At 28.7% G+C, this 15,022-nt stretch overlaps 1 protein-coding gene across 1 annotated transcript in view; it reads right to left on the bottom strand.

Moving 5' to 3' along the window:
- Positions 1 to 4,323: 4,323 nt before the first annotated feature.
- Positions 4,324 to 15,022, bottom strand: part of LOC111027141 (pancreatic triacylglycerol lipase-like) — a 31,019-nt gene continuing 20,320 nt past the window's right edge. Inside the window, exons 4-12 of the mRNA XM_022305366.1 lie at positions 12,863 to 13,017; positions 11,723 to 11,842; positions 11,099 to 11,245; positions 9,434 to 9,659; positions 7,887 to 8,131; positions 7,159 to 7,285; positions 6,197 to 6,323; positions 5,890 to 6,096; positions 4,324 to 4,680 (exon numbers count right to left, since the gene is read on the bottom strand). Of these exons, the coding sequence (XP_022161058.1) occupies positions 4,557 to 4,680; positions 5,890 to 6,096; positions 6,197 to 6,323; positions 7,159 to 7,285; positions 7,887 to 8,131; positions 9,434 to 9,659; positions 11,099 to 11,245; positions 11,723 to 11,842; positions 12,863 to 13,017 (1,478 nt within the window). The 3' untranslated portion in view covers positions 4,324 to 4,556. The remainder of the gene's footprint in view (positions 4,681 to 5,889; positions 6,097 to 6,196; positions 6,324 to 7,158; positions 7,286 to 7,886; positions 8,132 to 9,433; positions 9,660 to 11,098; positions 11,246 to 11,722; positions 11,843 to 12,862; positions 13,018 to 15,022) is intronic.

Below are 15,022 nucleotides of genomic sequence, written 5' to 3'. Positions count from 1 at the left end.
ATAAACTCTACAAAATGGTTATCTTCGATTGGTTTAAAATAAAAAAAATAAAATACATATTTTTTACTTTTTTACCAAAAAATATAATTAAATTTTAAAAAAAGGCGGGTAAGTGTATGTCGCTTTGCTGTACAATAAGTGTCTAAGAGGTCGCTGTAATGGATGGCATTAAATTTGAATTCAACGCTATTAAACCATTGCATACGAAAAACGATTCTGAGCAGAGACGGTATGTCAGTTTAGGATATTTTATATTTTTATTACTTATTATTAATATGGTAGTTGGTAAGTTCAATTAATACTATCCTTAAATTATCAGTGATGTTGAAAAAATATTAAATATACCTATGTGCTGTTTTGGAACCGAATTACAAGAAAATGATAACCATTATTCTTTGCGTTAATATGCGATTTTGTCCAAATTTGAACTTAAAATGTCTGTAAAAAATAACTGTATTCGTGATATATTTTAGATTTATTATTTATGGAAAAAGCTGCTTAAGTGGAACCTTGTTTTAAATTTTCAATCCTTAGCTATAAAAATTGTACATTTTATACATTTTTAACTACAAAATCATTTTCAATCTTCAACTTGATAAATATTGTCAACATTTGAACTTTAAATGCTTATAAAAAAAAAAATCTTGCCTATGTATTTTTAATATTTTTCAATTGCTATTGTAACAAGTTATCAAGTCATGTATTAAAGTTTCATGTTTTTTCACCCAACAAATAAAATTTTATTGGCATTTATAGAAGAAAAAAATGAAAATTGAAAATGTCCGTCAACAACCTAAAACGAGACAGAATATTTTGAAAATGTTATCAAGTTTATGAATTAATAAAATAAACATTTGGTGTAAATTTCAAGTGTCTACGGTTATTTGTTTTTGAATTAAAACAAAATAAGAAAATCGTTGCAATAGAAATCGAGTGAATATCCAATATTGTAAAAATTTAAACTTCAAACGCTCATAAAAATTGAATTTGACTTTCCGGTAGGAATTTTTTTTTTGATAAATTTATACCAACTTGTAAGAAATCTCATATTAAATTTTTAGATCTTAGATATAAAATAGAAAAAATTTTATGAATTTCTAACTAAATATAATTTGCTCATTTTCATGATTTTTGCGAATTTTGTCAAAACTCTAAGTTTAAACATTCATAAAAAATTATTGTGGATTTATGCTCAACTCTTTTTTAAATTTCCATTATTAATAGCTTACAAGGAACCTTGTATTACATTTTCAAGTTGTTGACCGAGCGTAAATTTTTTTATTGACTTGGGTTTAAAAAAAAAACAAATAACATTTTGAAAATTTTATGGTGTACAGAAAATGCTTACACAAATATCAAGTGGTAATTTCATGTATCTACAGTCATTTTTGTTAGAGTCCTACAAAAAACCAAAATCGATTTTTTCGAAAAATGGTCTTGCTTAAAAATTTCCATTTTTTCTTAATCCTTTGTTTTGTTTTTCCTGTAGCTTTTGAAAACTATCGAGAATTTTAAATGTTGACCCCCCGAATGCACCAACTAGATACACTTTCCTACCAGAGACAGTGCTATTTAAGAAAATCGAAACCGTGAACACAAAAAAAAACATAAAAACACACATCATTGTAAAATCAACACATTCATCGCTCCGCTCAAAATCTAAAATAAATTATAAGTAGGGCTGTGAATTCATAGGAAAGTGCATTTTTTTTTGGTGAATGTAAGATATAGCTTTGTGAGTACATAATTTGAATTACGTAATAACGAATCCATCTATGAAACTTTTATTTTGCATATTTTTGCATTTTTTGACGTTTTTAGTCATTTTTTCGCATTTTTAGGTGTTTGAAAACATTTTTATTTTATTTTACGCGGGCTGTACCTATATATTATGTCAAATTTATATTTTATTAAATAATATTTTACACAAGTCACACGCTATATACGGATTAGGTAAAGATAACGATTCGACAAAATAAGGCAATTGCTAGACAACTAGATAACTTAGATAAGTTATTGTGGCATATCGTCAAATCAAATTCAATCAACATTTTTATTATTATTTTTTTTTTTTTTAAATACTTTTTAAACACTTTATTGTACTAATGTTTAATATAAAGTATCCAATATTAATATAAATATAATTTTTGGCATTTTATATTCCTTTTTTTTGCATTTTGAGTGCATATTTTGCATTTTAAGTGCATATTTTATTGCATATTTTTGACATTTTTAATACATTTTTAAAGGTTTTTTAGTGCATTAAATTCACAGCCCTAATTATAAGTAATCTTTGTATCTGTGAGTCTAGGAAAAAAAACAGATTTATGATATATTTATTACTTCGGGAGATATCGCAATAGGTAAATCCTCTAGGGACACCCAGTATAGTATAAATACTATTCACCCATATTCTAAATTAGTTTATTTGTACTTACTTTTAATGTGGAGAGTAGAATATTAAGCACACTATATTGTCCGGGTATCGATAATTTATAGATTTTCAATATAATTATATTGGATTTGTATTATTTATAATAAATATCGTTTCCGGTTCATTAACTTAAAATACTGTTTCTTTTGGTATTGATTTTAACCAATGTCCAATTTTAGTGGGTATAACAAATATAATTTTCGGAAAAATGCCTAAAGTACTCTCGATGGCATCAGTCTTCAAAGACCAAAGGAAGGAAATAATGTTTAAGCATATCGCTTATCAATAATAATCATTGTTTTAACTAAAATTCGTTGACGTATAAGATACCAACTATGTATAATAATATACAAAGTACCAAATATCGTGGGGGAACATGTGGGAGGGGGGAATGGACACGAGTGCTCTGAAAATATAGGTTTAGACTTAAATTTCTTAAATATTGAAACAAAGATTTCGCTGGGTTCCAATATTTTCACAAGGTTCCAGTTCCATACTGATTATTTTCTCATGTTTCCAACCTCCGACTTTCCTTTTATCCCTGAAATCTCTGATAAATATTGTAAAAAAGGAAATGTATATATTATGGAGGTGCGTTGTACACTTATCTTACGTACAATACCAAGTGTCTGGTCCATGGATGTATTGATAAAAAATGTCTTGTGTATACGCCATATTTTTTTTAATGTATCTTAAAAATGTTTTTCTCACTACACTCGACACTTGTTCTATATATCTATACCAGAAAATTTTTTTCGCTCCTCTCGAAAAATAGTGTACATAAATATAACATTTATCATTATTCTTACTTCATTATCAGTATGAACCAACAATTTTTTTAAATATAAAATCCATAAATATGTTGAAAATATTATTTTTATTTTTACACTATATAGAATTTAAAAGAACAATTATTTCAAATCTTCAAAAACAATTAGTAAAATAATACACGCTTTTACATTTACCTCCATCCACCGTATACCCACCGTATACCCACCGTATACCCACCGTATACTTATAAAATAAATATTTTTTTCAATTATACGCATTTCTTTGTTAATATTGTAATGAGTAAACGCCGTATACTCCCGTATACGCTCTAATACACCACTGGTCTGGTCTAAAGGTGCCGGATGAACATTTCTGCACTTCATTGCAACCAATGTATACTAAAAACAACTTTTTTTTAAAATTAATGTCTTTTTCGAGTAGAATATGATCTTTTTGTATAAGTTAAAAATGCAAATAGTAGTACTAGTAAGTATAGTGGAGGATAATTGTATTGATTGTTGTCATAATTACTTTGACCATTTCGCTCACGGAAATCTAGAAACGTTGAACACAACCATGGTAGCTGCGGTAGGTACCTATTTGATAATAATATACAATATTGAAACAATAAAACTGAATAACTACTTATTGCTGTAGACAGTAGACGCAAGCACTTAAACAGGAAATGAAAACCAACATCTCTATAAATCAATACACAATTTAATGACTGGTTTGAGTACTGTTACATAATTTCTCACTATACTTACTCATTAAAAGTATAATAATAATATTAATTATAACACTTTGCAGGAGAAAATATCAGTCATTTAATTATTTATCATTAGGAATATCTTGTTTCTTGTTATTTATCGATACAGGCATTAAACTTTTCTAAGTATATTATACACCTATATTTTAATTATTTAGAAAAACGAGCAAACGATGTGACCCTTTAAGCAAAGACAAAATTAGCAAATTGTGAATGATTCGATAATAATATCCACGCGAGGAAATATTTCGCAGTACCCAACTTCCCCCCCCCCCCCCCCTGCCACGGTGAATGTTACAACGGTAGTGTACCTGTTCGACTTGAAATAAAATAACAACGCAACACCATCTAAATATAGAAAACATTATAATATATTATTATATTACAAAATATCTTATAACATTATATTTTTGATATAAAATGTATAACATTTCGAAGGTAGGTAGGGGATATCTATCACACATTTATGTACATAATATTTTCAAAAGTGCACACTGAAATGCATTATACATGTATATAACTTATGTACATTTGACCAATCGTAATAACACAATACTCGAGCGGTACACATGAACTGTGTCATTAGTTTAGAAGCTCTTGGTCATCACATTTGTCGACGAACACGGCTGACGTCCTGGAAGCGATATCAGCATACTCCCTCGGACCCTGGCTGCACAACTTGGTGTCCACTTGGATGCCTCGTTTGCTAAAGACAAAACAATAATTATTTATAATTAACTATTATAGCAGTCACAGGGACGGATCCAGGGGGGGGCAGCTTCCCCCAGACATAAGACATATACATATATTTTTATAATTCTACAGATCTTGATATTACTATATTTAAAATCACAAGTTTCTCTACCCTGAGACGGGTAAAAACCTGGCTACGCTCTAGAATGCAAAAGGATCGCCTAACTTCGTTATGTTTACTTAATGTTCATAGGGAAGTTGAAATAAGCATTGACCAAATAACTGACAGATTTGGAAAAAGTGACAATGTAAAAAGGCGTTTAGACTTTGTTATTTAATATAAAAATATTATTTTATTTATCACATTGATGCCTACTATTATAACAAAATTGTTAAACTAAGAATAAAGGATAATAATTTATTATAATTGTATTTGTGTTGTAAAAAAATTGTTGCCCCCCCCCTCCCCAGATCTTTGCTCTGGATCCGTGCCTGAGCAGTCATGGAGTCGACGTTTTAATTATTTATGCCGCTTGAAAATGTGAAACGCCACCCGGACAGTTGATTAAAAACCAGAGCTCTAACTAAAAAGAATTGAGGCTCGTATCGGCCGTTTAATATTTCGTGGAGTCTGTTGTTTTTGGGAAAATCTCGAACGAGTGCTTCTCAGTTTATTCAGTAGATCGCGACACGTAAAGTACACTGTACAAAATATAGTTTAGGCGTCTACTACTAATGTCGGAATAAACATCGACGACCATCGATAAAATATCGTCGTGCAAAAAAACTATGCTACCCGTAATACTACTAATAATTGAAATAATGAATTTATTACTGCGGGATTATCGTTTGAAATGCCATGTATTGTTGAATTTATAAATTCAGCCGTAGACGATATATATATATATATATATCTACCTATGAAATGATAGATTATATTTAATTCGCTCAATTGTTTTGTGCGGCAACTGCGTGTAACTCTCCGTGATGATTTAATTTTTGGTGTAACTATTTTAACAATGAAATATAACAAAAAAATTGTTTTCGCGGAATTATTGTTACACATTATGATATTTAATTGGCAGTAATTTCAACATGCCGACATGATACATATCTATATCCTCAAACGTATTCACAAGTTAATAATTAATATCATGGTTATTTGTGGTTTCATAATAACGTATTATCGTGGTTTTATCATCGATTATTGTGATCGTCATACCCTCTGTTTCCGTCATCGTCGGCCTCTGTGACGCCGATGCTAGACACGTACAGGTGGTCGTTGCACCAGAAGAAGCATATGGACCTGGGTTGTAGCACGTCCATGTCATACTCCCAGTAGAACTCGACCCGTTTCACTTGTCCTATGTCGTCCGGATGGGTGACCACAAAGCTCCGGCTGGTCCCGTGCTCCATACGCTCGTAACCGCTGTGGAGCCGAAAAAATGTACTCGTTAATAACGTAATAATATGCGAATAACACTGTTAGCAGTTGTTATGCTATCACAACGATAACATTGTCGCCTTACTTGGGAGTTAAGTCTAGGTTTCTGATAACTCCGTTGTCACTGTGTAACGACACTTTCATAAAACCTTGAACCCAGGACTCAGCCCTGGGTGGCTTGGCCAAATCCAACATGACCTTGTATTGTCGTCCTAAAAAATGAACACATAATATTACCTTAAATATACAGTGCATATCATGATGGTTATAACTCAAAAATAATAAAACGTAATTCATAATAATAATATGATATAATGGTTGATTTCATAAGTGCCATAAATAACAAATAAAATAATCGATACTTAGTTATACTCTGATAATGATAAAAAATTTAACTGTATTAATTGTAACGAAAATAACGTCGGTGGGACACACGTTTTATGAGTCAGTCGTTCTAATTGACTATTCATAATAAGAAACTAATGGAAAACTTACTAGAATAACTACTTCATTCTTATACTAGGTATAGTATAGTGGGTACGAGCCACTATAATAGGTATGCATTTAAAATCCATATTACCCAAGTTAATTTGTAATAATTTTCAATATTACTTTTTAGGCTCTAACTATTGACTTTTATACTTAGAAGGTATAGTTAAAGTAAAGTATAACACCACCGCACAATACCGATTATCCGATCTAAATCCAAACCAATTAATTGTTGTTTTGATTCTAACTAAAATTAACGAGTACATTTTTTAAAAACAATTTTTTACTTTGAGCAGTGCAAACAGTTTTTTTTATATTGAAAATATATCACACCAAGATTTAAGGAATAATCATTTCAAAGGTTTCATAAAAATCATATCAGCTCGACCCTTTATATTTCAAGTAAATTATTAGCTCAAAGAAAACAAAAGCAAAAAAAAAAAAAAAATTAAGATTTCGATTATAATATCATCTTAATTAATTATAGTTAGGTATGGAAATTTAATATAAACATCAGGTTCGATAAAAATCAAATATTCTCTTTATGAATGTACTTACTACAATATGGCGTATCTTTCCCAGTAGATATGAAATACTTTGAACCTGGTGCATGGTTTGGTCTCACAGTATTTAAGCCCATTATGGCACATCCTGTATCATTCTCCTTGCACGAGAAACATTTACCCTTAAACATAATTTGAAATTAAATACTAATCATAGTACGAATACACTTGCACTGTGAATTCAATTCAGACTTTTTGTTGGTCGTATTTCACGACTACTTCTTATAGCTAAAACACATTTTTCTCAGTTCCTTAACCGATAAAATATAATTGTATATAGGTAGATAATTGTGCAACACTAATATACCATGGATATTTTAACGTAATAGGTATATGTACTTATAATAATAATATGTAAACATTACAGGCAAATTCCAAATATTGAGCACATTTCGTAATTTAAAACATTCTAGCCAAGACAATCTGTAAGAAATATGCAAATTACCGAATTACACCTCAAACCATGACGTAATAAAAAATTGTTTTATATTTATTTTAGAAGACTTCATTCCGTACGCTAATATTTTCTTGAAGTGCCATAAGACTGCGGTGACGCAAGACACTCAGTATTCAGACTTTGTTTATAGCGTATTTATACAATTTAATAGACGTCCAAATATTATGTTTGGATAAAAAAATGTAATAAGCATTTCCGTTCTAAAATGTACAGGCACATAAAATCATAGGTATATATTAAAAACATAATTTTTTTTTTCTAATTACTTGTAAGAAGTTTTGGTACGAGTTGCATTTGTGTGCGACGTATGGACATTTCGAGTTTATAGACTCGATGAACAGTTTTATGGCTCTCACGTGATTACAAGCAACTAAAACACGACTTGCTTCTTCAATTCCTTCTTTGATGAGAGTGAGAGGTAAAGGAGTTTCCGTCAGATCACAGCCGGGCTGTTCCTTGCCGTTGTTTGGATAAAAGTCAATGTGGCCACAAGGTTCGCTCATCCCGTAGCCTAAATAAATATACATATTACACACGTTAAACGTACACTGTCAAGTGTGTTTTACTCAAGTTTTGGGAAATGCGAGTATTTTTTCCTCTCGGTCGATGAATTTAACAATAAATTGAGTTATATATTTGTTGCCGGATTTATTAAAAGGTAGGTAAATGATAAATTTATCTATGTCAAAATATCCACCGTATAAAAATCCAGGGTTAAAAAACCAACAGATACGACAATTAATGTCCGTTTAAAAAAAAAAAACGTATATAAGAATAACGATTATATTATGATTTTTGGGAATGGTTGTTGCTCATAATTATAGGTACATATTATTATTTTATGCAAAACTTTTCCATGATATTTCCCTACATATTATTATTTATAATTTATAATTAACTTTCAGTACTCGGCAATTATTAATAATTTAAATATATATATTTTTAATTTGTTTAAACTTAAAATTTAATTAGTTTTTTATAGTTAACATTTAAAATACTTTATTGTAATTAATCTTGGACTGAGGTTTTTCCTAGTACTGTTATAAATACATAATATCGTCAATAATTTTTAAAAATAATTCCGTGTTATAATATAATTACAGTAGTCCAGATATACACCGAAATCAGGAAAAGAAATATTTGAGGACAAAAGTGCACAGAAAACAATATTATTTGTCAAGCAGAAAATATATTGAATTGATGATCAATTAGTTTACTCATATAAAATAAAATAATTTATTATACTTTTGTATTTAAAATATACAGTTACAAAAATAAGAAAATATTAAAATATTAATACTTATTATGTACCCGGGGACTATTATTGCAGTGATGAATAACTATCCAACTCAAAGCAGGTAGCCATGTTTTAATGTTAGGTCTAGTAAAAAATGTCTCGATGGGTCTTAATAAAAAGTTGTTTTATGTTATTCAATCATGCGTGCTTTTAAATAATTGTTTATTATCTATTCCATTTTTTCAAACACTTTTTTATGGGTACTTAATTCTGTTATTACGTCGTATCGTCCTGGCTAAACCGCACAGGAATGCGCTTAAATGTACCTATCCGTTATAATATCATAACCACACCAATCACCAAAGAACCCATCAACTCGTGATTTTCAATATTTCATCAAATCGATATATGTGTCCGAAAGACCGTAAGACCATAAATTACTAGTACGTTCATTCGTCTCGGTGTGGTAATCAAACAAACAGTACAAATCGTATATTCTACCCGTGTCATCGCGCGTCATAATTATAATACAGTGGTGTGCCCGCAAAATCATATTCAAAAGTTCACCACACTTACCCAATAGAAATATGGAAGACCCGTCGGTGTGTATGACGTCCACAAGTTGCGCATCGGAAGGATCCAATCTGGAGTGTGAAGGCATTCCTTGGAAATACGGCTCGGCAGGATCTAGCCCGGTGATTCGTCCTAGTCCTTCGATCCGTTCGCCGGCGTACCCGGCAGTGTGAGCGCCCAGACTGTGTCCTATCAGATGAACATGTTTCGGATTTAACCCCACGTTATCCTGATACGTTACAAATAGAAAAAAAAAATAATAATATAACACAAGTAACGAACCAATAATGTGAGTGGCAAATAATATTTTATATTTTTATTATTATTATTTTTGTCATCATCCTTACTGGGCATTCTTACGTTTTGTTATTAGTGAATAATGTTAATACACTTGCAACGATTTTTGGTTTAAACATTTAGAAATAATTTAGATGTGAACGAAACAGTGCGACGAGTTGGAACGATAAAATATGATAGCAAAGTTTAAAAAAATGAACGTTTAAAACCCGATATAACTTAATGCATATGTTATGTAACCGAGAAACATAAATAGCAGTTATTACCGTAATAATATTACACAATATAGTAAATAATGAAAATACATAATTAAATATGAATCATTTAAATTTGAACGATTGTAAACCAGGTACAATTATGGGACCATGAATATTTTGAATATAATTTTATATTGAAAAAACTAATGCATACCTACGTATTTTAGCAATATAGAGTCACTACCTATTTATTTCAGAGTTTAATTACGTGTGTGTCTATGGCATCAGTCACTGGGAGATTTCTGTACTTGCTTATAAATAATTTCTTTACTTCACACAGTTGTTAATCTAACGATTATCACATTTTTACATTTTAATTCCTTAAACATACAATATTGTGACGTATGTAATGGCAAGTTTAAAACCTTTACAAATATATCACATGTTACCCACATGATATTATTGTATAGCAATAATAATTAATATTATTTTTAATAATTGAGAGTAATCTATATTGGACGATTTTTTTTTGTACAAAAATCAACTAGATTACAATTTCCCTTAAAAATACCTACTTAGAGAAAAAAAAATAACTATTGAAAATAATTCGAAACGATCAATAATAAGTACCTAGGTAGGTATGCGTATCATTCACTGAATTCATAATTTTTTTTTTTTTTTTAATGAGAACAATTAGTAAGGATCGGAAATCAAATTCGGATGATAACGAGCACTCTAAGATTCTGGAAACTTCCCTGATAGCAGGAGGTTATTTGGTTTTTAATGAATTCGTAAGAAATAAATACTAAGAACAATAATATCAGTTTGTAATTTAATCGTGGAACGCTTAACTAAAATATTCAAACGTATAGGTACGATAAACCTAAAAATAGATTCAAAAATATGTACAAATATTACGGTCAATAATAATATATTAAATTGTTTAGAAATAAAAACCTATCAAAGATTATTTAGTTGTTTTTTTTAATATTCTTATACATATATATATAGATATATATTTTTTTATTACTGGTATGGCTACCGACAATCTTCTACGCTCGTTTATTGATGTCGTTTTAATTCGTATAAATTCGTACTAAGAAGGAACATCTTTCATTTCGGTTCAATCGATCCAATAATCTGTGCTTAATGCTAATCCAACCCATTACATTACTTTTAAATAGTTGATGAAATAGGCGATTTCTAGTCCCACTAGCCTCGTGTTGGCTGTCGCCTGCGTGTATAAAGGCAACGACCCGCCGGCCCAGTCCACTACAATTACATTCCAGTCAGAATGCTTCAGAAGTTCTCTCCTCATTTCCTATGGACGAAACAAATGCAAATAGGTAAATTTAAATAACGATCGATTTATATGGCTTTCGTAAACAATTATTTGACTCAGTATGGTAATCCGTACAATAATGCTTATGCATATATTTTGTCGGACTATGTCCGTACATAATATTATTGTAAAAATTAATTAATAAACGTCAAGAAGAAAGCTAAAGGATTTTCGCCAGCAGCTGAATTTATTAATAAATTATTAACTTGAAATAATAAATTGCTTGTTAATCATTTCAAGGACGAGCCATCGGCGCTATTAGTTTCATTTCGTAAGTACCCCTTTTCCTTAAATGGGAATCGGAAATAATTTTAAATTTTAACAATATAACATCCGATTACAAAAACGGCCTCGTCTTCAAAAATAAATATGAATTAATTGCATTACGAATAATTAAAAGCGATTTTATGACCACTATTATTGTTATTGTTATTATTATATTATGTCAACTGTTACCTTGACCCAATTGCTCAAAGGCGTGTCTATAAAACCGTGTATAATAAATTTTGTAGGTTTTTTGGGATCAAAATTGGACTTCTGAATTGTTTTCTCCGATTGTACTTTCAGCATTTGACCCTAAAAAAAAAACACTTTTGTTACAATATAAATACCAAAGTTTCCCGTTCCGTTTTCAATACTAATCAATGTTTAAAAATTACTATAGAATAATTGACTATAGTTAACTTAACAATACAAATACTATAATTTCGATTTTAGCCGATTTTATTTAAAAATAACAAATAACAAAACACTTTAATCAAAATATTACACAGATTTAATTTAAAAACTAATTTTTCATCTAATTACGATTCATGTACAAAAATGTTACATAAATTATTAATTGTATATAATATATTGTGTCAATTAATAAAAGTTACTATTCAAAATTTAAAATACATGTAGACAATTTATTATGAGTTATTTAAATCGTTTCATAAATAAAAATAGATTAAATAATTAATAATAATACTTTAATGAACTAAAATACTAATTTTATAGTAAAATAAAGATAAACTGTTATTGATTTTAAGTTATTAAAACAAGAACAGCCAATAAAACATAGATATAATATTATAATTGTGCAATGGTTAATGGTAATACTGTAGCTGATGAAAGGGAATAAAATATAAACTCTAATGGTAAAGTTTAATTTTATTTTTCGAACACTTTAACAATTTTTTACCTATATATAAAATAATCTAAGGAAGATAACTTAATTTTATTTTTGATTTCTTAAATTAAGATTGCAAATTGAAGAATAATATGAACTGTTTACTTTTATACATCTTTTATAGGTCTTAATTTTGTTATTTCCAAGTGGGATAATGTTTGTATGGTAGTAACTGTATTTGTTATTTGCAAACAATAATAAGTAAAATAAATCCCTTTATTCTAGTATTTGACATTTAATTCGTTGCAAAAGAAAATAAACACACAGGCCATAAATGGTTAGTTAAATATATAAAAGAAATTCCACAAATTCTAATTCTTCTTGTATAATCTCTGAAATAATATAGGTACGTTCGTGCGTATTTTTTTATTAGATTTAAAGAATGTTCTTCTAACTAATAACTTTTTGAATAAAATTTAAGTTACCTGTAATGGATTTTTTCTCGTGTACAGTATAAATCGTGTGTCGATGACTTGTCTCGCTAATGGAAACACATTGAACGGCCGATATATAAGATGATACCAATCTCGGGTGATATTTAAACACCCTAGTTCGTCGTAACATCTTGTTTCGTTTTCAACTAAAAATTCAAAATAAAATCATTTTTATTTATGGAACAAAAATAATATTATGGTGTCCCAAAAAAAAATTTTAATCTCATTTCATTGTGACCAATAATTATAGTTAATAAAAAATACCTTACACTTGTCCGTATAATATGATTGATTATAATTTTGGACTTTTCATTTTTATTCCTATATGCTTAGTTAGTATTGCAGCGGACAAGAGTTTAAAAACTATTAGTTATGTTAATATTTAAATGTATAACCTTTTAGAAACTTATTTTGAAATACGAATAATTGGCACATATTATTATATATTTATATTTTTTGGTAGGTTTATATTATATAGTATATAATTTATACTATTTTTATACAATTGCATAACAATTTATAATTTTCTCATGTGTTTTTAGATTAAAATTTTTTTTTTCATATTATTTAGATTATACTGTTATAAAACCATAACCTAGTTACTTTCGTTACTATTTGTGTATGATAAATTAATTATAAATGATGGTTATTGGTTGGTGATTGCTGCAAAAAATTTATTTTAAGATCAAAAAATAACATTTATTTAAGTCTGGATGTTGATGACTACGTAGAAGCAGATTTTAAATTATGAAGGAAGGATGATTTATGTAAATTGTTGATGTATTTTGTTGTGTATGTTGATTGTCGGGACATATTTCACAATTTTGTTCATACAAATTTAAAATTATGATAATTGTTTTAAATTGTGGTAAATAATTCGGGGTTTTGGCAATTGCACTACATAATGAATGCAACACAGTTTTGCATCTAATTTTGTATTTAAGCTGCCGGAATTACTTACCTACCTAAATAATAAATTTTTAGATACGTACGTAAATCCGTTTCTGCATATTAAATTCAAAAATACAATATATTGTTGGAAAATGAGGTTTATGTTTATTTTGTATTTAAAATGTCACACGAATTTTTTCGCAATCAGGTATGTTTTTAACTTTTAACATACCTATTCATAAATCATATTATAAATATTTCTGTCCATAAAAAACTCCGAGTAAAACAACACTGAAGTTTAAACTAATGTAAGAGTGTTTTTTTTTTGTTTTTTACGTGTAGCTGGTATAAATCATATATTAAAATGTTTCGTTAATAATATAACAGGACAGGTATGACGCGTATTACCATGCATTACGGATAAAATAATGTTCACTAAGTAGGTAGTATTAGAACAGTAAGTACACCTACAATTGTTTTGGTACTTTCAGCGTACAAAAGAAAAAATGTCAACGTACGTATTTAGACAATAGATTTTAATTGTTTATGTGTTACTGACCTGAAAACATAATAATATATATTCCTCAGAAAAATAACTCAATTTATTATAATATTATTATATTTATTTATAAGTTTCACTATAGTTTGTATAAAATTCATTTCGACAGGTATGCAACTTTAAGACATAGGTTACCAATAGTAATTTAGATTCGGAGTAAAGCTTCTGTTGTATATATTATTATTGGGTTTTCAACGATATTTGTGAAAGTTCTTTTGTGTAGGAGCTTACTTAAAAAGTTTCACGTAGTATATTTTAATATCGGAAATCGAATTTAGTAGATACTTTGAGAATGTGTTTATATTTCCTCCACAGTTTCTCTAAGCCTAGGGAAAAAATACTGACAGCAGTTAAAATATTACCAAACATAATTTTATTTGAGCTCAGTGTTTTTTTTTTTTAAAGCCATAATTTAGTATTGTTTTAAAATATAAAAGCACTACCTGTATCCGGGTAACCGGAACGTCAAACGATACTAACTCTGTACAATATCTTATATCCGTATTGTTTTGTTAAATAAAACCAATTTGAAACACACTAATTTTATTGTTTTACTATTTGAATATCGAATGAAATATACCATATTAAAAAAAACATAGTACCCAATACCCGATACAAACCATAGGTACAATAGAATTTAGATCAGAAGAATTCGAATATAAATATATTTTAAATTATTAAATAATGTGTGATGGAAATGT

The sequence above is a fragment of the Myzus persicae genome, unplaced genomic scaffold (genome assembly GCF_001856785.1).
Source record: "Myzus persicae strain clone G006 unplaced genomic scaffold, MPER_G0061.0, whole genome shotgun sequence".
NCBI lineage: Eukaryota > Metazoa > Arthropoda > Insecta > Hemiptera > Aphididae > Myzus > Myzus persicae.
The sequence above is the reverse complement of the archived record's forward strand: the minus strand, read 5'-3'. Positions and strand labels throughout refer to the sequence as shown.